Here is a 24,803-nt window from a genome sequence, read left to right on the forward strand (position 1 = left end):
TGATGGCTAGTGGTCATGACTAACAACAGAGTTGCAGCCAAAGGTATGAACACCCGGGGAGGGCATCCACTGTGGAGATAGAAAAATGAAATCGGTTCATGTGCGGGTACTAAATGGAGTGTTACATTGCAACACAATGAGAGATGCTGGATTGATCATGGCTGATTATGACGATGACAACACATCTCAACTTAATATATTGTAGCTCTACTACACAATAACCTCGTGTTGGGAAGAAGGCTAAGCATGTAATAATTAAGACATTGATTATGGTCACATACATTAGTAAAGTATGACCATGTGAATGAAGAATGAAGTAAACTAATAATATAATGAGAACTTTATTTTCAAGCATAACATTGGCAATGAAACAATAAAATTTAAATACATAAAACTCATGCTTAGTCGATTCAAATGTTCAGTTTTGACTGAAGTGGGTTAAAACGTTTAATAAACACCACAAATCAACAAATATCATAATCATAAAAACATTTTTTTATAAAGTAATAGTGCAGCTTTTTTCAATATTAGAATGCTGCTCAATATAACTCATATTTCAACAATTTCTCCACATTTTTCTCATGCCTAAAATGGCATAATAGTTAAAACTATTGGTACATAGCCAACCGTACTAATCGGAGGTGTAGTATTTCATTAAAGATCAGGGTGTTCATATTGTGATACACTGATATTTGCATTCTCATGCATAATTATGAGCAGGCTCTTTTTTTCTCAAGGGGCTCCCAGTCCTGAACAATCCATTTAGAGATATCCCACTAAAATAACATTCTCTATACTGTATTTTCATTCGGAAATGGCCCATTCAGTTGCACACAATGTGTCCATTACATTAACATCACAATTATTGCACATATTGAAAACACCTTACAACTATCTTAACGCTGCCTGAAACATGAAACATAGGCTAAAATGTCAGAAAATAGCCCGACAAAAAACAGCATGTATGCTCTTAAAGGCCATTTTCCCTACACTTATATTCTGTTATTTTCTTTTATAATACAATTTAATTCATTTAGTGATTTTTTTTTCATTCTTTATTTGCATACTAATACCAACAATTATTGTGGTAACATTTGAGGCATTTTAATAACACATTTTTTATGTTGGAAAATCAAAGCTTTTTGTAGAATTGGCCACAGAAATTCTCAAATACAAGCTGACAAGACTGCTCATTAAGGGAGCCTCAATTTTGTTTGGGGATTCCACTACAAAGTAATATATGCACATAATCACGTATATGCACGTACACATTTCCGCATGTTATTGCTACAGGTTTACATTTATGCAATTACATTCTAATGCATATGCATGATTGTGGAGGTACACAGTCAATCTTTCTTAAATACTATTACAGATCTGGGCATTGGTATTGCCAAGCTGTGTAGTATGTTTGATCGCGATAGTTTTCATGGAAGCATCTGAAATGTCCTCACATGGGTGGATGGACATTCCCTGGGCATCTCAAATAAGTAGCCTATCAGTTCCCTTAAACATTACACATACAATATGGAATCTGTGAGAAATGTGTCCTGTTGGGTGTCTTAGCTGGTTAATGGTACAGAAAAATGATCAAAAACAACATGCCAAACATACGTCTCAACATATATCAGTATCGGGTTATTTATTGACATTACAAACTAATGAGGTGGCATGACAAGCCAATTATTGACAGTTCTGTGATGATATATCATCTAATTTAGGAACATAAGTGCATGCCTTAAAGACTGGACATGTTACATATGTCATTAATCAATAGATACAAGTAAGATAATGATTATTATTTTAATTAAATTGACTCATGGGAAATCAATCTTGAGATGGAACTATGGGCATCTTCCCGAAAGCCATTACTATTCAAAGTTTCCATATTTCTAGTGATCTGCTCTTTATCAGGAAGGTACTAAGTTATAGGGGTGGAACGGTGTTGCACTATGAACCCGATGTCCCGAATTCGATTCACAGCCATAACTAACATCCTTGAGAAGATATATCAAAATCAGTTCTGCCCACCACCCATTCACTATCCCAACAATTTCCAGCATGGTTAAGTTGAACAAAAACCATGACTCAGATGGGAGTGGGAAAGTGTTGATCCATTGCTGGATTGAGAAAGGCAAAAAATTAAAACATTTAGCTAAAAATATCTAACATGTTTAATTCCAGTAATGTGAATCACAGCACCTTCGCTTGGTTTTTAGCTTAAGGTCACATTCTTGCAATGATAAGCATCTTGCAGGATTGTATTAACGGCAGACACATTTAACCTTTTCCAAAGCAGAATAAATGTTGCCATGTCTGTTTTTTTTTGTAAAGCTGTATATGTTATCATTTCATCAACATACCCTCAGTTTGACCACATATATAAAATCAATTGCAAGTCAAACTGGCACCTTGTAGAACATTTTAAATGTAACAAAAAAAATGTAGCAATAAAATCGAGCGTACAGTATATGTCACAATGCAGTGCAGTGGTTAGTGTGCAGCACTATGATTTCAGCAGCCTGAGTTTAATGTATGGCCATGGGTAACATCCGTGGTGAATGATATGTAAACCACTTCCAGAGGCCTCCTTCCGCACCGACCAGCATGGTGAAGTAAGGTGCTCCAACCCTCCCCCCCCATAACGATACCATCAACAGTGGATTAACAAAAGGCTTTGAAATATTTAAATTACTAAATCAAGTCTTTTTATCTAGAATATAATGGGACGACATGAATACAAATTAAATGCATTAATGTATGGCAAGAAACAATGTATATTAGCAATGTGGCTGTAAAACGATTCTTGTATATCGCAGTAACAACATTGCCTCTACACCACTGTATAGCAACTATCTATTCCATACATTTTATAATTTATAAGCCATTTCAGAGTACCACCGTGTGGATGTAGGGCAATTATATTAGCTCGTTTACAGGTGCTAGACAGATTGTTACATTGGTGGACCGCGGGAGATGGCGATGGCTTGGGAAGGCTGTAATCCAGCAGTGGATTATGGCCAATGATTATGAATGCTGCATATTCATATGAATGAAAAATAAAATGCAAGCAGTAACCGAATTACGCATGGCTGGGGACATCAATTGTAACCATAACTGCTTGTTATTAATATATTTCCCAAAAATTTAGTCTCATAACGTCACGTTACTTTTCCAAATACAATAATTAGTTTCGTTTGATTAGTGCATACATTCTAACATGAATTGGTTATTTATTTTTCAGTACTTTTTTTCGGAGAATTCTACTTTTAATTATTGTAATTGCTTGAATAACATTTTCATATTTGAAATACACACGCTGGTGTTTTTCCATTCCTGTGTCACTTAACTAACACATCAGTTATTGCAGGAGCAGTGGAAATAACACCATTCCACATATCAGGGCATGTCTTGTGTACCTTGGGCAGTGTCATTTGCAAAGCACTCCAGAATGCTGTGCGTGCTCGCCGTGTGGTCTGGTATAGTTCGCCCAGTGAGGAGGCAATAGCAACGATGTCTGAAAAAAAGTGTCAAAAGACATTTACTCACTTATAATAAAGGTTATTTTGGGTTAGATCGCTTAATATAAATGAGTCGTTAAACCCGACACTACACGACACAGCCAATTAATAAGGGTTGTCACGTCAGCAAAACGTGCCAATTAGTTACTACTTCAGCACACTGTGTTGGATCCACAACATTTACAATTTGAGTATGACATTTACTGTTTAACACGTAGGCTTCCGCGACTAATATCCATAAGAGGTTGTTTTTGGGTTAGATTGCTTAAATAGAAATGTGTCAGTAAATCCGCCATCACCCTAATTGTGGGCACTGCCCATTCCCCTGTTTACAGCCCTAATCCAGTGATGAAAACGTAATATTCCTATGATGGGGGATAGTCTATTCATTGGTCACCCACTTGATATAAGTTGAGGAAAGAATGTCTCTGTACATGAATAGACATGGTAAACAAGTGAAAGGTGCCTCTTTACTTAAACTTTTCAATTCATATATTGGCCATCGGACATGTGCAGCAACTTATCATGATTGTGTGGTCAATAATGTCACCTCTTTGCTCATTGCACGGTGGTGGAGTCTGCCTGTTTCTGCAGGCAATGTTGGACATCTCAACCTTACGGACGGTGTGTAAGCTATGAATGGCTTCCAGATGCCTGTCTAATGCTGTGGAGATATTGGCATGCAGCGGGGTGCTGCGTAAACGCTCCATCTTGCTCAGCAGGGCCACCACCTGGAATATAATATACATATGATTTAATATGCTGATTCTATCTTCATCAAGTTTCACCCCAATATGTTTCTACTGTATACCGAGTTTCTATGGACAATCGATAACTGTCAACGGTAGTCCACTAAAATTTGCCTGAATTCCAGTTAAAGGGTAAATCGTTTTAATTTTAAAATAAAAATTACAGGACAAAATAATTGAACAAACATTTTCAAACAGCTAGTTTTCCAATATTCATTTCTAGTTTCTTAAATGAGTATAAAGAAACCTGTAAATTTACAGCCAAGCACACAGTGACCTCACTCTGACACAACTTCCATGTTTTCATACACAAAATGTAAACATACTTGCACATGCCACTGTTGGTGGATGGGCCTCAACTAGAGACCGTCTCAAGGGATATATACCCAGATAGCCCCCTCTTATTTGGCCTACTCTTTCATGTTTCAATATACATACATCTTACGTTCTATCACGTAAACAAAGTTTCATTTGCAAGAAAAGAGCTATTTGTTTTTTATATTGCCTTTTCTTTAAGCTGCATGCAATTACACAACGTATTACATGCAAAGACAGACCTTTCCTTGCTCTTTCAACTGGTCCACAATAAGTCTGTCGACACGAGATGGATTAAATGGAAGTCGTGGCCCAGAGTATCCAACAGTGCTAGCCATACTCCGATTAGAATAGCACTGTGCCAACTCCAATTCGGCCTAAAAGTACCATAAAAAGATTAGTGACACACCACATGTTTTGTTTATTTAAATTAAATTGATTTGGTCTGCCAGCCCTGCCAAGGAGAACACGTGCCAAACACATACGTTTACATGTACAGTAATGTATACCATTTGTATTGACCAAATATTTAACAGTATATTGTAACTTTTTCTACAATGCCTATTTATATCCAAGTCTGAAAACACTCTATTGCAACCAACCAGAAGTATCGAATCATAAAACCAATCACACAGGAAAATTGTAAACATTGTAACTACTGTACTCTCCAAATTTCAGTACTAAATCCTTAACATCAATTATGGCAGAGTTTGGTATTATTGTAAGCTTGCTATTAGGATATCCTGGGTATTTAAGTAGTCCTATCATACATTTAGTGTCAAATCTTCATTGTAAAATGGATATAGTCTCATCATGGGACCTCCTTTGCCAGTACCAACATATGATAATAGAGTTTTCCCCTTTTTTATGGCAACAAAACAGGTGTTAAGATGTTAAAACACCAAACTGAAACCTTTAACAAGGAATCACGTCTGCATTAAGCACAATGCTTGTGGTCAGAATGCAAAAAAAAATACTCGGATAGTATATGCATTGTCCTTGAAACTGATTGATCCACACCAGAGACAGCTTTCTTTTGAGCCTCGTCTCAAACGGTGTTAGACCAGAGGACGCCAAAATGCCTTTTGGCGTCCTCTGGTCTAACACCGTTTGTCGTTTCCGCACATTGACAGCTACCACTTGGGGGTCTATTAGATAGCCTCCATCAGGATATTGAAATGGATGAGGTGAGATGTGATGGACGACTTAAATTTCCTGAGGCATTTAAGCACCTTATAAAATACAAATCCTTATTACCACCAACTCTAAATCTGTTGGCTAAAATGTGCTTTCGTGTCATGGAAGTAATGCACCGTGATAGAATGTGTTTATGACAGAAAACCTTTTTTCTCTCCTTTTCCAAAGCTCTCCACTGCTCATAGCAGGCCTCTAGCCAGAGGTGCAGCTGCAAGGATGGGGCAACCACATTCTTTGTCTGGTGGGGTGGCACAAACACTGGCACACCATATCCAGAAGGTGCCATTCTTGGGATTACATATTGATTTGATGTAAAGTATTGATTGCAGGGGTGTGAATCGGTATAGGAAAGTGGATTGTGCGGATCGAGTCTGATTCGTTGAGGTTGTGACAAAAACGGAGATCTCATTGGTGCGAGACTGTGATGGTAACCTCTCATGAGCTGTGGTTGAGGGAATGGTATGTGAGATACTTGATTTATTGGATTTTGGTCAGTCATAAGGTCCAGTGGTCCACAGTTTTCGGCAGTGAAATAACCAATGGGATTTCCATGGTTGTACAATTGAGGTGGTACCTCAATATTTTTTGAGTACATAAGAGATGAAATCGGGTTATAAGTACAGTTTGAGTAGTCACCAGGCACAGGAAGTCTCCGTACCCCTTGTTGCTGGGGCAAAAATCTAGACTGACCATATACATTATTGTTTACATGGTTTTGAAGCGTGGAGTCCATATGCTCCACTTGTGTTTTTGTACCTTCTGAACTCTGAAAGGTTGCCTTATTTGTAATCTCCGGGTACAGATAAGAATCATGTTCCTGTTTAACTGAAATAGAGGGGCCACTGGATCTCAATTGGGCCATCGATACTGAAGAAGATGGCTGAACGTTTCTATGTTTGGTCTGCATGGATTCACAGATATCTGAAGTCAACACTTCTTGATCCAATGAGTAATTTTCGTCAAGGTTCATGGAAGCTTGTCCAAACAATGATTGACCCAAATGATGTTGGAGGTTTGCCTGAGAAACATCTGTTGCTTTCCTGATTTCATTTACTTCATTATCTAATTGTTGGCACGAATGTTCTATTGTAGCCTGAGCCTCACTTTTATTGTGACAGTCTGGACAACCGATTTCTAGGGATTTACAATAGCTGGAATCGTCAGCATCTCGGTATTTGCCACCAACTACCTGATTGAATTCCTCATTTTCAGGTTGCTGTCCAAACACATCAAACGCATTTGCAACACATTCACCATTTGAATTAAAGTGACCATAATTATTTGATTTCTTCAGAGATAGAGACTGATCCAGCAGTGTTGCACTATTTGAAATGTACACTCCTTTACCAAGTTCTTCTTTGTTTTCTTGTATATTTGGATTTTGAAATGACAAATCTGTAAAATCATCTCCTTGTGGCCAATTATTTTCCAATGTATTCAAATGCGGGTCATTTATCCATGTACTTCCATTACTAATAGGGGCAGAACAACTATCGTTATCTTTTCTATTGTCACCATTAAATTCCCATGTTAAAGATGTGTTTTTGGCTTCATCGGGATGTTCTACATTGTTGTAGTTTGAGATAGAAAATTTGCTAAAGGGTGTCAGGGGTTCATTTGAGGTGTAATTTTTTTGCAATTCCTGTAACTTTTTATTCTGCCAAAATGGCATCCAGTTGGTTGGTGTCTCAATGCCCTGATTCAGATCTGTATTCAATGCATACTTGTTTTGATTTCTGTGGTACATCTCTTCTTGAATCTTACAAAATCCATTATTGGATTTCGTTGTATCTGTTGTTATATGGCTTGGCATAGACCAGATCGACCTGGAAAGACACAAAGCAAAATGTATGTAATTAAATTATAATTTGAAATTACAATACAACATGAAAAAACTATTTTACTTTACATTGGAATAAAACATTGAATAACAAAAAATATATTCTTTAATATTTCAGGACATAATATGACTGTAAAGATCATACTTTTCACAAGAAACGCAGTTTGCATCATTGCTCTCATCGAAGAGGTTGGAAACGATACACATAACATCAGTAACCCTGCTTATTGTATTACCTCAGTGTGGCCCGGGGTGAAAAAAAACACATAGGAAAATGTTATATAATGGAAAAGATGCAGACTTTCCGAGTACAATAATTATTATTGTACTTCATGTGCATAAATCTACCCACGTTTAATGGGACGTTTAAGATTACATTCATCCATGTCAAAGGTACCTGACATTTTTAAAAACAATTCTGAGGCCAACCTATCTCTCACACAATTGTTATTCATTCATAACATGAAATTAAGATTTCGTTTTCTCGCAGAAAATGTCTTTTTAAAAATGTTACTATGAAATAACACGTATTCTGTTTTGACTAAAACCACGATAAATCTTGGGTTCAGTATTATACAGGGTCATGATTAATGTAAAATCATTCCGAATATGGGATAACATGAAACATGTTAAACATGTTATTCTCATTCTAGATTTAAAGCTTTCGTGACAGCAAGGATTCATACTCTTAGGTTTTTTTCGGTAAAGTCACGTAGGGATAAACAAATAAAGAATAAAATAATGATAGAAATACAATTATAAATCACGACGTTTCGGGCGCAACACAAGCGTCCGTCATCAGGTGGGACAACCACAGCACGAAACAAATGCTGAAGTGGGCAAAAGAGCTGCTGTAACAAGGGGCTATATAGGTGTAGAGAGGGGGGAGGAGCCAAGGAGGATAGATAGAGGAGGGGGGGGAGTGGGCGGGGCTGGGAGTGGGAGGAGGAAGACACTGGAGATGCGCATATCATCCAAAAACCCCCCTAATCTCAGCCAACCCACCCCCCTAAACTCATCCAAACCCCCCCTAAACTCAGCCAAAAGCCTCCTTCATATGCGCATCTCCAGTGTCTTCCTCCTCCCACTCCCAGCCCCGCCCACTTCCCCCCTCCTCTCCTCCCTGGCTCCTCCCCCCGTCTCTTACCTATATAGCCCCTTGTTACAGCAGCTCTTTTTCCCACTTCAGCATTTGTTTCGTGCTGTGGTTGTCCCACCTGATGACGGGCGCTTGTGTTGCGCCCGAAACGTCGTGATTTATTATTTTATTGATTTTAATATTTTATTATTTATTTACTTTTACCTACGTGACTTTACCGAAAAAACCTAAGAGTATGTTATTCTCAGTGGGAAAGAAAATAGAGAATTGTGTTTATAAACAGTACATCTCTACAAAGGTTTTTTTTTTAACCAACGTAAAGTTAATAGGACAACTTGCTTCATAGCAAACCTGAGTTTATCAGCTGCTGATGGTTCTACAACTGATATAGCATTATCCTCACTCTCTGACCAAGAGCTGGTGAATGTGCTTCTTGAACTCTGGTTTTGAGGGCTATATGAAGGAGAGTAGATCGTGGAAGAACCATTCCCTTCATATGACGATGTTTTCATCTGTCAAAAGGAGATCATGCAAATTTGACAAACAAAATATTCAAACAAAGGTACATGATGGTATAAAATAAACACAAATATAAATTTGGTGTAAGCTGTTTTGTTAGTATCTTTATGACCCCCCCCCCCCAATCCCATAGAATTGCAAATACTACCTAAAATCAGGATTGGTCATATGAGAGCATTTTGAAAGTAACTTTGTAAAAACGGATTTTACAGTAATGTTTTCTCTCTCTAATACTTGTTCTTTGAATTATTAATAAGAATACGTGGTAATTTGCATGAAATACATGAAGCTATGTTTCTCTCGTACTGTACTGTATAAAATGACAAACTGAGGGAAATTGTGGAACCATACACGGGACAGATATTCACATGTCCTTATATTTTTCTCCAAACAACTACATTTGTAGAGGAATACAACAGTATACTGAATTATACTTCATAATCAGAATCGTTATTTATCTTGGAGAAATCCGTTGAGCTATGAAGCTCTTTTGCACAGATGTGCAGCATCTTATGATGTCCAGCATCTTATGATGTCCAGCATCTTATGATGCAAGATAGAATTTAGAGGGCTACAATTACACACTGATAACGATAACTGCTGAAACAAAAACATGCATAGAATGGCCTGCCCAATATTATATTTTGAAAATGTGAAATGAATGCGAACATGCAACATTTGTTGCACTTAAGTTTGTTGCCCCTGCACCTCCGATTAGTACGTTTGGCTACGTACGGTGCGAAAGAAGTTTAACATACATACTGCCCATAGACTAACACTACCCATAGACTCAACACTGCCCATAGACTAACACTGCCCATTGACTCAACACTACCCCATAGACTCAACACTGCCCCATAGACTCAACACTGCCCCATAGACTCAACACTGCCCCATAGACTCAACACTGCCCCATAGACTCAACACTACCCATAGACTCAACACTGCCCCATAGACTCAACACTACCCATAGACTAACACTGCCCATAGACTCAACACTACCCATAGACTCAACACTACCCATAGACTCAACACTACCCATATACTCAACACTGCCCATAGACTCAACACTACCCATAGACTCAACACTGCCCATAGACTCAACACTACCCATAGACTCAACACTACCCATAGACTCAACACTACCCATAGACTAACACTACCCATAGACTAACACTGCCCATAGACTCAACACTACCCATAGACTCAACACTACCCCATAGACTCAACACTGCCCATAGACTCAACACTGCCCATAGACTCAACACTGCCCATAGACTCAACACTGCCCATAGACTAACACTACCCATAGACTCAACACTGCCCCATAGACTCAACACTGCCCATAGACTCAACACTACCCATAGACTCAACACTGCCCATAGACCAACACTGCCCATAGACTAACACTGCCCATAGACTCAACACTGCCCCATAGACTCAACACTACCCATAGACTCAACACTACCCATATACTCAACACTGCCCATAGACTCAACACTACCCATAGACTCAACACTGCCCATAGACTCAACACTGCCCATAGACTCAACACTACCCATAGACTCAACACTACCCATAGACTCAACACTACCCATAGACTCAACACTGCACATAGACTCAACACTGCCCATAGACTAACACTACCCATAGACTCAACACTGCCCAGACTCAACACTATCCATAGACTCAACACTACCCATAGACTCAACACTGCCCATAGACTCAACACTACCCATAGACTCAACACTGCCCATAGACTCAACACTACCCATAGACTCAACACTACCCATAGACTCAACACTGCCCATAGACTCAACACTACCCATAGACTCAACACTACCCATAGACTCAACACTGCCCATAGACTCAACACTACCCATAGACTCAACACTGCCCATAGACTCAACACTACCCATAGACTCAACACTACCCATAGACTCAACACTACCCATAGACTCAACACTACCCATAGACTCAACACTGCCCATAGACTCAACACTGCCCATAGACTCAACACTGCCCATAGACTCAACACTGCCCATAGACTCAACACTTCCCATAGACTAACACTACCCATAGACTCAACACTGCCCCATAGACTCAACACTGCCCATAGACTCAACACTACCCATAGACTCAACACTGCCCATAGACCAACACTGCCCATAGACTAACACTGCCCATAGACTCAACACTGCCCCATAGACTCAACACTACCCATAGACTCAACACTGCCCATAGACTCAACACTACCCATAGACTCAACACTGCCCATAGACTCAACACTACCCATAGACTCAACACTGCCCATAGACCAACACTACCCATAGACTCAACACTGCCCATAGACTCAACACTACCCATAGACTCAACACTACCCATAGACTCAACACTACCCATAGACTCAACACTACCCATAGACTCAACACTACCCATAGACTCAACACTACCCATAGACTCAACACTGCACATAGACTCAACACTGCCCATAGACTAACACTACCCATAGACTCAACACTGCCCAGACTCAACACTATCCATAGACTCAACACTACCCATAGACTCAACACTGCCCATAGACTCAACACTACCCATAGACTCAACACTGCCCATAGACTCAACACTACCCATAGACTCAACACTGCCCATAGACTCAACACTACCCATAGACTCAACACTACCCATAGACTCAACACTACCCATAGACTCAACACTGCCCATAGACTCAACACTGCCCATAGACTCAACACTGCCCATAGACTCAACACTACCCATAGACTCAACACTGCCCATAGACTCAACACTACCCATAGACTCAACACTGCCCATAGACTCAACACTACCCATAGACTCAACACTGCACCCTATTAGCACGGCTGGCTACGTACGGTGCGAAAGAAGTGGGTTAAAATTGAGTGACAAAAATTGAGGATACAACAACAACAGAGTGAGTTCATAGAAAGCGTGTAAAAAGATAGTTTAACATTGTTTATTTTTTGATAGAATATAGTCTTGTCATCAGTATGACCTAGTTTGCATTCGACGTCACATTGGGAAGTGAGTTAAAACTGAGTTACAAGATTTGAGGATACGACAACAACAACAAAACAACGACAACACAACAACAACAGAGTGAGTTAAATAAAAGCGTGTACAGTAATAATAAACAATAAACAAAGAGGCAAGTTGTGTAAAGGGACGAGCGACTTTGATGAGCTCCCCTCTGAGGCCGTCATTCAGCAGTGGATAGACCACGGCCGGTGAGGAATTTGTGCGAAAATTTTAACCTCCGTTTGGCTAAATACTTTGTTTTTGTTTACTTAGATGTCTTATGTTAATGGTTGTAGTATTACATCATGGAAACAGAATATTTTAACGAATGTTATTGCATAATGTTGTATTACCGCTTTAAAACAATGTGATGCAATGCCGTTATTTACGTAACTTTATTTATGTACAGATGAATTGGTACCCACACTTACAAGAAGGTCAATTGAATCCAATAACATTACACCACACTTGTCTATACAATTCTGATAGCTTAAAGCGTAAAAACTTCACTTTGTAATGCGAACGACTCGATACGCGCATTCTATACACAACACAACGGGTATCTCTCTCTCTCCGGCCTTAGTAACAACCCGAATTTACCTTAAACTTATCCGCGTCACCTCCCTCGTGCTCGGGACATGAATTCACAAACATCGTGAGCTGTGTGATTCTAAATGTTTGTGTTTTAGTGTTTTTGTTGTTGTCGCTTCTTGTTGTTTTCTGAGGGGGGAAAAGCGCGGCCCCAACCGTCACCTGCAGGGGGCGCGAGACCTGGGCGAGGGGCGGGGTAGGGGGGTGAGGGGCGGGGTAAGGGGGATGAGGGGCGGGGTAAGGGGGATGAGGGGCGGGGTAAGGTGGGTGAGGGGCGGGGTAGGGGGGTGAGGGGCGGGGTAAGGTGGGTGAGGGGCGGGGTAGGGGGGTGAGGGGCGGGGTAAGGTGGGTGAGGGGCGGGGTAGGGGGGTGAGGGGCGGGGTAAGGGGGGGTGAAGTTAAGGGTGGGGGTGAAGATGGGAGGCGGGAGAAGGCAAGTGAGGGGAGGGGCTGGGGGGGGATTGAGGGGCGGGGGGTGAGGATGGGAAGTGGGAGAAGGAAAGTGAGGGGAGGGGCTCGTGGGGATTGAGGGGAGGGGCTGGAGGGGGATTGAGAGGCGGGGGTGAGGTTGGGAAGCAGGAGAAGGAAGTGGAGGGGAGTGGTGATGGGTGAGAAGGGTTTGGTGCTGCGGTGCGAGTGAAGAAGTCGTAGATGGGAGGGGAGTGAGAGGGGAGTGGGAGTGAGATGGGAGGGAAGTGGGATGGGAGATGGGAGAGGATTGGGAGATGGGAGGGGAGTGGGATGGGAGATGAGTGGGAGTGAGATGGGAGTGGGAGTGAGATGGGAGGGAAGTGGGAGTGAGATGGGAGAGGATTGGGAGATGGGAGTGGGATGGGAGATGAGTGGGAGTGAGATGGGAGGGAAGTGGGATGGGAGATGGGAGAGGATTGGGAGATGGGAGGGGAGTGGGATGGGAGATGAGTGGGAGTGAGATGGAAGGGGAGTGAGATGGGAGATCTTGAGAGGGGAGTGGGATGGGAGTGGGAGAGAGATGGAAGGGGAGTAAGATGGGAGATCTTGAGAGGGGTCTGGCCAAAATGTTCGGTGGGCATGGAGGGGATGGGAAGGTGAAAGTCATTTCACGATTAATCTGTATTGTTGCTCGCTTTTTCGGCCTTGTTTGTTCAGTTCGATTATCCGTTCCGTTGGTCTCAATGTAACAAGACCAAGTCCAGCTCTTCTTTGAATCCACGGCTGGATTAAGCCCCATCCCATGCCAAGTCAGTCATGGTGGTTGTTTGACCATACTTCTCCACGTTGGCGAGTGCAGGGGTGAAGGTGGCATACCCGGTTCAGATAACACTTGCCGATGAGTGTTTTCATACCCAGCCAGGATGCGAACCATTGCACCGCCCTGGTCTCCACTCCGGATGTTGCCAACCACCCATCATCGACATCGCAGCGCTCACCAGCGATTGAGTTGGGGACGAGAACGCAGGTCGCTGGGTTCACCGGGCAGTATGCTAGCCACTGCGCCACAAACCTTGAATGTTTATTAATTCGCGAACGCACAATTTAGATAAATCGATGCATCATCACAAGCCTGAAGGATAAGGACGCACCATGTCCTTCACGCGCCTGTTCTCCACGTGACAGGATCTGGCTCCTTTGTTACAGAGTTCCACTGCAGTACCTCGTGACGAATTCGAATTGCAGTTCGGAAGCTGTAAAACCTTGCATAAAAGCAGATGACCAAACAACTCCGCATGCACCCGATCCCTCGAGCCAAGCAAAGTTGAGTCTGGATAGTGGTTGGGATGAACACCAAGCAGATTTGTGAGAGGCTGCTGTAAAGCGATGTAGTTGACAGCACAGGGCAGTTCAGCAAAATCGATTGCACCGTACTTCCAACGTTCTCCATTCACCAACCAGCACTGATGAGTAATGTACCATATATTCAAACAACCCTCTGGAGCCGTACAATGTAGGTTCTCATCCAGCAGCGGATTGACACGTGACACGTGCAAGTAAGCATGCGTCAAGTGACACGAACAGGTCGCTTCTGAAAAAGCGAATAGCTTAATTGGCTTTACCTGGTAAAATAATAAGACGCTTCATCATTTGCTTACCTTTTCTGGACCTTGCACCTCTTTGTCGTGTTTTTGTATGTTTGCTATAATGTTCTGACCTGCCCCTACTGGACATCTGTGAAAAAGAGCTTCATAGCTCATCGGATTCCTCCAGTATAAACATTCTGATTCCAATACTTTTCTTGTTTGATCCTTGTCACATTGACAGCGTCAAACTTCCCACTGTTGGGCAAAGGCCAAATTTCCCACTTGGGCAAAGGCCAGCAGTGGGAAGTTTTCCCTCCCCTCAATATTCTTACAATCCTTAATTTCCTATCTTTTTCCCAGCAATGGCCTCTAAACTCTCGATTGTCACGCTGACATCTGTCTTCCACTGCTTCTTTAGCCAACTTTCGAGTATCCACTACATAGCGAGTCAATTTTGTCAGTCATCTTTCGTCGGCTGTTTCCATGACGCGCTCTGTCCATCGAGTTTATTTATTTTGCTTTGGCAACAGCATCGGTGACTCCTATTGTATTCCTTCATTCTTCAGTCCTTCAACGGACTCCATACACGACGTTTATTCCTCAGGGGTCGTTGGATAACGGGAATGGTCGCCAATCTTCTAGCTCTACCAAACGCCAGGGGACTTGTGATCAGACGGAGGTCCTCCTCACACAACTAAACACGATACAACATGCATATTGATACAGATGTTCAGAAAAAAAGGCTAACTTTTATTGTATCATGTTCAAAGCAATGTGAACAGCACATTTTACAGATTTGTGTTTGACAGCAGTACGCGTCATTGACTTAAGCGAGTTTTTCGCTCAAAGTGATTACGTTTTTTAGATTTTCCACCTTTCAACCAACACAAGAACCATTAGCTTGATGGACACTTCTTAAATAACATTTCAATGAAATCTTCTAAAACAATAATTTTGTAACAAAGTAATGCAAATTAAAACTTAGGTTCTGAAAAAGCCTGATCATTTCAGCGTCTTGCAGAAAAAACACAAAACAAATGAAACTCAAACGTTTGTTTGCTCTAGAAATTCTAACATGTGATTAACATTCTCTTAATTTACGGAATGTGGACCATTTAAAACCAATTTTAAATATACATACCATGCCTTAACTCAAAATGCAACGGGATACATTTAGAAGACAGTAGATGTGATGGTTAAACAGCTGAAAGAGCAACTTCCTTTATTCGGTCTTTGCTTGCTTTGCTTTCGGCTCCGAAGTCGGTTCACTTTCCAAGGGTCTCTTCTTCGACTCTGCGGAATACGAGTGGCCAATGGAAAAAAAAATTCACGAAAGAAAAAACATGCGCCCTGCAAGGATTCTGCAACACTTTCCTTGCAAGCATTTATCCATCGGAAGTATTTAAATTCGCGATCACGGTATGAAACAAGGAACATAAAGAACTGTCACATGTCATGACAGGACATGAAATTGAATGATGTAATTTCATGTCACTGCCTTGGCAGGCAAGGTTAATTATTTTAGCGCTGGGTTTTTATCGCCATGTCTTGGACAAGCCTTAGTGTCAATTTGTCCGATTTTCTAAAGGGTAAGTCCATAACAGCAACCCGACTTACGAGCGTTGAGACCCCATTTTACAGAGACGATGAGAGCCAGTACATTAATAATACTTTTAATCTCATCAATACGTGAGTTGGAAGAATTAAAAATGATACATTGGTCAAACCACTCTTCATACAATACAAAGGCAACTTACTTGTCACGGTTGGCTATGGATAGTGCGAAACATACATTCATACATGGGATAATTAATCATCTCTTACCTGCTGCATCATCACCATCTTCATCGTCACTTTCGAACTTTGTCTTTTTGCCCTGGAACTCTCTGTTGTCCCTCCGTCCCCCACGCCCTCCTCTGCCGCCACCTCCTCTTCCTCCGTGGTTACCACCTCGCCGGCCTGGAGGAAAATAATGATCTCAGGTCAGACTCTCGTTATCCATTTGCCAAAATGAACAATTAAGCATGTATTGATTAATCACCTCTGCTGGCGATCCGATTAATTGTTACGATTAAGAGTTAAGGATGTGATATGGAAAAAAAAGACGCGATTCTTTTGTCTTGATTTTGTAATGGCATTTGAAGTGTCGTTTGGGGGGCATCCTGGAAAACTCGGCTACCAATAAAACATTAAGTGTACGGAAAGTAGGCTTCTAAGAGGTGGAATGTAGATGAAAAAAGTTAAATATTAAAGATCTTCCAGGTGTTCCGGTTTCCTCCAATCTGCATAAAACATGTATTAATTAAATGAAAACATCTGAATATATATAATTGCAGAGCTTGGGAATGTTGGCGCCGACTCGCCACCAATGCAGAACTGTCCTATGAAAATGCCGGACGTGTAATCAAAACGATAAAGCGTAGGCCTTGCGCTCCCCTTACCACCACTGCGGGTGACGCGACGCTTGTTCATGGTCTCCTGCTGCTCCTTGAGAAGGCGGATCCACACCTGACGCGCCGCCTCTCCCTCCAGCACCTCCCACGTCACGTCACGTCCACGCAGCCGCAGTGGGACCGCGGCCGTAGCTACAGGCGCAGCTGTAGCTGCGGGCGCCGCCGCCGCCTCCACCACTTCACCGCTCTTGTCTTTTGCCTCTTCCTTTAACGGGTTTAAAGGGTACCGGAGTTAATTCAAGTACTGCAACACGGACTCCCTGATTGATGGCAGTGACTGTGGTCCCAAGAGACGCCAGTGACATTCATGAGCTTTTCCAGCCATGATCAATCCTCTGCTGGATTATGGCCTGCTTCAAACAGTTTAAGGGGTATGAGTTCATTACAGTACAGTACTGCAATGCTAACTCTGCTTAAGTATGAATGTGTAAAACAATTTAAACACGAATTTAGCATTACATATTGCACATGAAATTTGATAAATGAAATCAAATGTTAGGAAGGTACCAAAAATTACAAAAAATGTCAACACCTTCTCTGTTGTCTTGGGTTCCTCTCCCTTGGACTTTTCTGTGGTTTCCCCCTTTTTCTCCACTGCTAGCTGAGCAGCAGAGGCCCGCTCCAGTGCCCCTTGTGCATCCGTAGTCAAGCGCACAAAACCCTGCGGAACGAGGCGATGCAGGTGAAGAAAGAGTAACATTTAAACAATAGCTGGTTTAAAAAAATAAAATACTATCTTTACCCCAGGCCATGAGACAAAGTGCCCATTCAAATTGCTCACAGAGCAGTGAGGTGTTGTTTGACATTATTGTATGCTTAAGATACACTACTGTACAATATTTGAAAAAGCTGAGTTATCAACCTTTTAAATGCATACATTTGTAGAGGATGATATATGGTCTGCATGAACCACCAACACTGGCTTTCAACATTGAGCAATGCAATGCGTGTGCCACCATGCCTGGCCCAATCGGAGTTGACATAGGGGAGCGGTAGTTTAGTGGTTATCACACTGCAATACGAAACTAGTCCCGCTCACGACCAACATCAGCGACGAATATATGAACTGGTCCTGGGCATTCCCACGGTTGACAGCCTAAAATGAGTACCTGGTGCGATGTGTAAACATCAGCACTGGGGAGACAAAGGCAGCAGGTCATGGCGCTGGTCACCCACCCCCTCGGGTGCCAGCCTTAATTACTTGCTCAGTAATAGCACTTGCCCCAACAACCTGTTTAAGGCGATACTGGGGATCTTTGCATTTCTCAATCTATACAATCTATTGCATAAAAAAAACTAAACACACGCATCAAAACCGACTCAAACATACAATACAATGCATCCATCATGGTGTCTCTGTGTTTATCGCATCTATCATAAGAATTGATTAACTGACAAATTGTTAGAGCCTATCCAATACCTCCTTGGCTCCACGTGCAAAGTCAATCCACTTGATTTGTCCGTGGCCTTTGAAAACTTCCGTTATATCCTCGCGGCTTGTGAAGGAATCCAAATCGCCCGAAAACTTGAGCAGGCAGCCTTCCTGGAAATTAAGGTTTTTCTGAAAATGCAAAGGGATGTTATTATTATGAATCACGGGTGATAATCGATCATTGAACACAGGCATGAAAAGGCAAGGGACCAACAACAACAACAAATAGCAATTTTAAATCTTGACTTAAAGCTTTCGTGACTGCAGGAATTAATATTCTTTGGGTCTTTCGGTAAAGTCACATCATTAGAACAATAAAATAATAGAAATAAAGTGAATAAAAACATTTATTATTTTATTGTTCTATGTGACTTTACCGAAAGACCCAAAGAAGATAAGCGTTACTTACTGTATTCTCCAAATTATAAAACCCACTCTGATCAAGAGACATGCATATTCTTTTGTCAAGGCACTCTTTTTCCCCCTTCCAACCCAGCTTATATATATGCTCCAAGCACGTGTGCTGTTTCATTCAGACGCTGTCGCCTCGACAGACCTGGTTATCACCTGAGGACGGCTGCTTGCGTTGTGGCCGAAACATCGTGAGAATTTTTTTATGTTTTTATTATTTTATTACTTCCCTTCTACGTGGGTTTACCGAAAGAACCAAGAAGATGAATCCCTGCAGTCACGAAAGCTTTAAATCGAAACTTGTATATTATTTGACAAAAATAAAAAATATTTCAAACAAGGGGTGGACCGCTTAGCGCACTGCGCTATGAACCCAGTCACCCGAGTTTGATTCCGGGCCATGGCTAACATTAGTGGCGAGTGATATTTGAATCGTTCCCAGCCATACTTGTGGGGCGAGGAGGCCCTCATCCAGCAGAGGATTGACAAAGCAGTGCTAAATGTAAAAATACAATTGATAGGAATGTGGAACATCAATAACGGAGGAAAATGATATGCAACACAATGTGATTCCTGAAAAAAAACTCATTGACAAGTTAACAATACTTACAAATTCTTCATCATCTTGTTTTGTCTCACTTTCTTTAGACAGCTTATTTTGCAGTTTCATCTCCTTCTTCTCGTCCTGTTTCTTTGCAAAGTACGCTGCCCTAGTAGAGAGCGACAAAGCATTTACACAAGCCAGGAACTTCAACGCAATACAGTCCAGCTATTAGCGCGAGTAGGTTTGGTACTGTGCATTGTCCGTGCCAAGTTGAGGATGCCATGATACAATAGAAATGTTCACAACGTTACAATCATCCTGATGATCCTTTCCTATAATTTGTAATAGTATTTCACAATTTCTCTGCAATGTGTTTTTTGCTTTGCTGTATTTTCCAGCACAAATAAAGATGACTCAAGTTCTTCAACTGCAGTTCACTCAACATAAGCCTGCCATAAATATTTGAATTATTTCAACTTTGACACCTATAACCGCTGTGAATGCACATGCTGTAGTTACATAAAATAATTTCACTACTAAAATGGTAATATAAACCACATGCTGTCAATTATTCTGGAATTTATCTTGCAAACAACTAATTTAAGGGGTAATAGCTACTTCATGTAAACTTACATTATAGTGCTTTTGACTATTTTACCAAGATATAAGAAAGGTAAATAAATGTATAGGAGCCACGATAATGACGGTACAATGTTATTTTATGATACAATTCGATTAATCGTCAACTATACATCGCACAACAAATGTCAAAGCAAGCTTAGCATTCAGCAGAAAGAGCTACCCCCCGTACTTGGTTAACAAAAAGCTCAACACGATCATCAACAACACTGCCTTGACAAAAATATATATTTGGTGATATTTCAGGCAACGGCCGTTCTTCATAGCAAATAACGAGTTGATGTTGCTGTACATTATTTGTAGCAGCATCTGCAAATAACACCTCTCAAGCCCTTATCAGTGCCTACCTTATTACAGACCAATTCAGACCTTATTGGTCACCCCGTGCCCTTATACATTTCAACATTCATCTTACAAAGTCCCATCACAAGGGAGAAATATAAACAAAAAGACCAAAAATGTTGCCCGTATTGAAATGGCAGTACGACATATGGACCTGAAAACTCAATTCCTTTGAAAAAAAATACGGGTAAACCGTATGGGTTGACAAGTATGACGTTTAATTTTTCATAGGCACTATTAACTATCTTGGTAAGTTTCAATGTGCAACTTTACAGCAGTACAGATTAAGACCAGTATTATTGACGAGCGTGTTTTGTGCTTGTGCACCACTGCAGCAACAGCATCATCCACGTAGTTTTCTTACTTGGTTAGAACAATCAAATCGAGGTCCTTGTACTTGTGGTCAGGTAAGTCCACAAACTTCTGCGCGTTTTCCGCGGTGTCAAACACTGCAAAAACGGATCCCTGAATACACAAACACAAGTGCACAGGTTAAAGGTTATAATTTTTCAAACAGATAACTTTTTGCACAACAACTTGGAATTGATCCGAAGACATTTTTCATACCTTGAATTTCTTCTGCATGTTCCTCCTGAGGTGAATATTTTCTACTTTGCTGGTCGCTCTGTTTTCGAACCACTCCTTGATTTCATCCAGACCAACTTCCAAGGGAAACCCTTTCTGCAAAGTGAAACAAAAAATGAACAAGCTTGTCGTCGAGTAAAGTGGGCAGGTGGGCCATAAATGGGTACAACTGCAGAGTTAGTCCATCGGCGGGGTAAAATGTGGGCGATCCCACCTCTACCAAGACGTCTGGGCAGTGTGGAAGAGTAGGCCACATTCCATCAAAATGTGGTTGTCTAGAGCTCCCTCTCATCGCGGCCATTCTAACAGCAGCGGCTCAAGCAAGCACTTGCAGGGCTGTACATTTACCCTTTAACCTTGTACTTCTTCTGTAAACATTTTTTTTATCGATTTATGTATAAACAAACATTAAAAAATTAGTAGGTATGAATTTTGTCGATGACGCACAAAATGGGTTTGCAGAAGTTGTGAATACGTTACCACGTAGATGGAGGAGCCCTTGATTGACTCCTTGAAGGCACTGGCTTCTGGGATGGGCAGCTCTGGCTTACGACGGATCTTCGTGTCGTCTTCGCTAACCACCAGGAGGTCGTTGGGCGACAGTTTCACCGCGCTCGCTATCACCGCAAAGTCCTTCGACAGGGCGGAGAGCCTCAACACATTGACGACAAAGGACGAAGAAAATAAATTAAAATCTATTCCCGCAATCAAATCTCAATCGTCAATCATCAACGTAACCAAACAATGTATAACAATCAATAGATTTATGGATATTTTTGCCGAATGCTTCACTACCCATCACCAGAAGTGTTGCATAAATATAAAAGTAACTTTTTTCCAAAATTAAATATTACGTGGCAAATCGATCCTACCGAAGATTTGATCAATTGTCACCATGCATGTTTAAGAATTCATGTCACAATATTGTTTGTTCCCTTCGTCCCATATCATCTCCATTATGTAGTATATGCGGTCCTGTTCGTTCTATTGCTCTATGAAGGATTCCATCGTTAAACAGGCCACATCACTGAGGAGGCTTTTTGACCACACTTCACAATGCTGGTCAGTTCGCATTGATGAATGTGATGTCCAGGAGCAGCCCGGATATCACTTTCTGCCGACGTTAATTAGCTGTGGCTGTGAATCAAAGCTTTTTGGCTTGATAGCCCATCGTTCGGACCTCAATTGGCATACTATAATCAGCTATGCTCAATAAACTGCTGGATAAGTGTCTCCAAGCCATACCCATCTCTCACGGTTCTGCGATGTAGCTATCCACTCAGCACCTGCATCCAATACGATTTCATCACCCGATCTCAGTAGAACTGGCATGTGAATGAAAAAAACGATGTTAATTCTGCGGAATGTAATCCGTACTATTCATAGACAATTAAGTGTTGAGTTGGAAGTTACCTGTTAAACTTGACCAGAGTCTCAAGTGGTATCCAGCCATCATCCAGCTTCAACTGCTCCTGCATGAATTTGTCTCGCACCAAGTTGTGGTTCCCAAAGTAATACTGCAACAAGAAACGTAATCGAATCCTACATCATTGCAACAAGGGTCATGACGTTCATTCACGACAACAGACGGACTTGCTTATTCGTTAACTATTTATCTGTTAACAATCTCCAATGATTGAATATGAGCACAAGCTAATGTGAGAGGACATCATGAAATAAACGAAAAATGTTCAACCTGGAGTTGCCCCTCAATGGAAATGTGTTGGGATAGATATAAAAGGTAATACTCGAATGCATTTGTATATGTCAATTTCATGACAGCAATTCTATTAGTAAAATTTACTCCCTAACGTTTAAACAATGTCAGCTTCTGTGAAAAATGTTTCTGAAAATAATTCGAGAAACTCATGCGTTGTTGTGGAAGATTATACCCCGTGTCTCCACGAACACGCATTACTCTGCTGACGAGCGAGACTCAGAAGGCCAAAACTGGTCCCGACTTTGACAGCTTAAAAAAACGATCTGCTCAGAATAACAAAACTGGTCCCGAGTTTGACTGCTTAAAATAACAATCTACAGTACTTGCTATTAGTCTGGAAAGCCATTCGGCCGAGGAACTAAAAACAGATGTTATGTATGTGTGGACGTCAAGAATAGACCTGTGCTTATACAGTAATTGCTTTCATGTGATAATCAGGCTCATCACCTCAATCTGTGTGTAGATTTTCTTTTGAAGGTCTGTGGGTTTCTGACTGCTGCCATTCGCTTCCATCTTGGGTGCTGCGGCAGAAGATGAGCAATTTACACCGACGCACACGTTTAGCATGTCATTATCTCTCGCGAGGACGACATCCCTAAAATAAATGCGTTTTGATTTACAAGCCGTCCGAATAGTCGGGCAACACGCGGTACACATTCGAGAGCCGTGTTAGCAGCACAACAGCGAACGCCTATGAAGTGCATGACCATACTTGACGCTGGTCAGAGCGTGTCGGACAAGTAAGCAGGACAGCAGCACAGATTCTTAAATACAGTCGTTACTATAACAGGACTATTATAATTAGTAACACACAAATGTACAGATTAGTAACACACAAATGTACAGATTAGACGCTACAGCATAACGCCATCCACGTGCTCAGGTGGGGAGGAAGCGACGTCAGAACATATTCTTCTAATTTAACAATTACTCTATAATATACACTCATATACTGTATACCGCATAGCGAAACCACAATTTTAAACAAGACAATGATGCGGATGCCACCCACGTGTTGCCGTCGAGGAAGGGCGGATCTGAAGCAGGTCAGTCTATAATAACGCGATAGCGCAATAACGTTACGTACTTTCTTCACTATTTGTATTACAAATCGCTGTCGGACAGCGAACCTTGCGAGTTATAAATCCAAAGGCGATCCGAAGTTTAACTGCGTCCGAGCTCTCGCCCCACGTGCAAGGGCCGCCGCAAGCCACCAGAAACACGTGGCCTTGCACAGAAATTATCAATCTTACAAAAGTCTCCTTTAAAATCGCACTTCTCACCTTTCTGCGGAACGACGCGTAGGCTGTGTGCGAAGGTAGAAATGTTAAATATTCGGAAGTTTGAACGTGAACCGACTTGTTTGTTTTACAAAGGACCAAGTTGAACCGCGCGATTATCAAAAACAACCACTACTACCACCACGATACGAAGTAGCGACGCAGAAGCCACACTGCGCATGCGCCGACACCGTGAACTTTGAACTCTGCAAGCCGGGTGAATCGATTGTAATAGATTCCAAAACTCAGCTCGATTCCTACGCTCTCGATTCACGTGTAAATCGAACGTGTGAATCGATTATTACACACAGTATGAACCAAAAAGCATTTGAAAAAAAATTAACCCGTAAAAACAAAGTTCTTCACTATAAATCCTTTATATGCGTGGCATCGGTTTTATTTTATTATTCATTTTTGTTTTTCTTGAGTAAGAGTTTCATTTTTATCACATTGGTATTTTAAATTAAATATGACATTTTTTTTTCCTAAAAAGTGGAAAATTTTGGAATTGTTTTT

The 24,803-nt window shown here is 41.3% G+C and overlaps 2 protein-coding genes across 5 annotated transcripts; both read right to left on the reverse strand.

Annotated features, from left to right (window-relative positions):
- Window positions 1-332: 332 nt before the first annotated feature.
- LOC133349712 (uncharacterized) lies at window positions 333-13,035 on the reverse strand. Of its 4 annotated transcripts, XM_061563392.1 has the most exons (7): window positions 12,895-13,035; window positions 9,073-9,233; window positions 5,928-7,608; window positions 4,828-4,962; window positions 4,072-4,252; window positions 3,420-3,517; window positions 333-2,713 (listed from the first exon to the last, which is right to left on the reverse strand). In XM_061563392.1, the coding sequence occupies exons 1-7, from the start codon at window positions 12,946-12,948 to the stop codon at window positions 2,687-2,689; spliced, it is 2,337 nt and encodes a 778-aa protein (XP_061419376.1). In that variant the 5' UTR covers window positions 12,949-13,035; the 3' UTR covers window positions 333-2,686. The 4 variants fall into 4 exon arrangements, 3 of the variants coding, with proteins under 3 accessions (XP_061419376.1, XP_061419375.1, XP_061419377.1); XR_009755978.1 differs by having other exon boundaries at window positions 334-3,517; window positions 7,507-7,608; XM_061563391.1 differs by having other exon boundaries at window positions 334-3,517.
- Window positions 13,036-15,610: 2,575 nt separating this feature from the next.
- Window positions 15,611-24,476, reverse strand: SSB (small RNA binding exonuclease protection factor La). Its single transcript, XM_061563394.1, has 12 exons — window positions 24,291-24,476; window positions 23,455-23,528; window positions 22,701-22,804; window positions 21,768-21,939; window positions 21,270-21,383; window positions 21,067-21,167; window positions 19,788-19,887; window positions 18,755-18,895; window positions 17,867-17,995; window positions 17,323-17,539; window positions 16,706-16,840; window positions 15,611-16,174 (listed from the first exon to the last, which is right to left on the reverse strand). The coding sequence occupies exons 2-12, from the start codon at window positions 23,518-23,520 to the stop codon at window positions 16,104-16,106; spliced, it is 1,350 nt and encodes a 449-aa protein (XP_061419378.1). The 5' UTR covers window positions 23,521-23,528; window positions 24,291-24,476; the 3' UTR covers window positions 15,611-16,103.
- Between the last annotated feature and the right edge of the window lie 327 nt (window positions 24,477-24,803).

The sequence above is a fragment of the Lethenteron reissneri genome, chromosome 31, assembly GCF_015708825.2.
Source record: "Lethenteron reissneri isolate LAM-NWPU_2019-01 chromosome 31, ASM1570882v1, whole genome shotgun sequence".
Lineage (NCBI taxonomy): Eukaryota > Metazoa > Chordata > Hyperoartia > Petromyzontiformes > Petromyzontidae > Lethenteron > Lethenteron reissneri.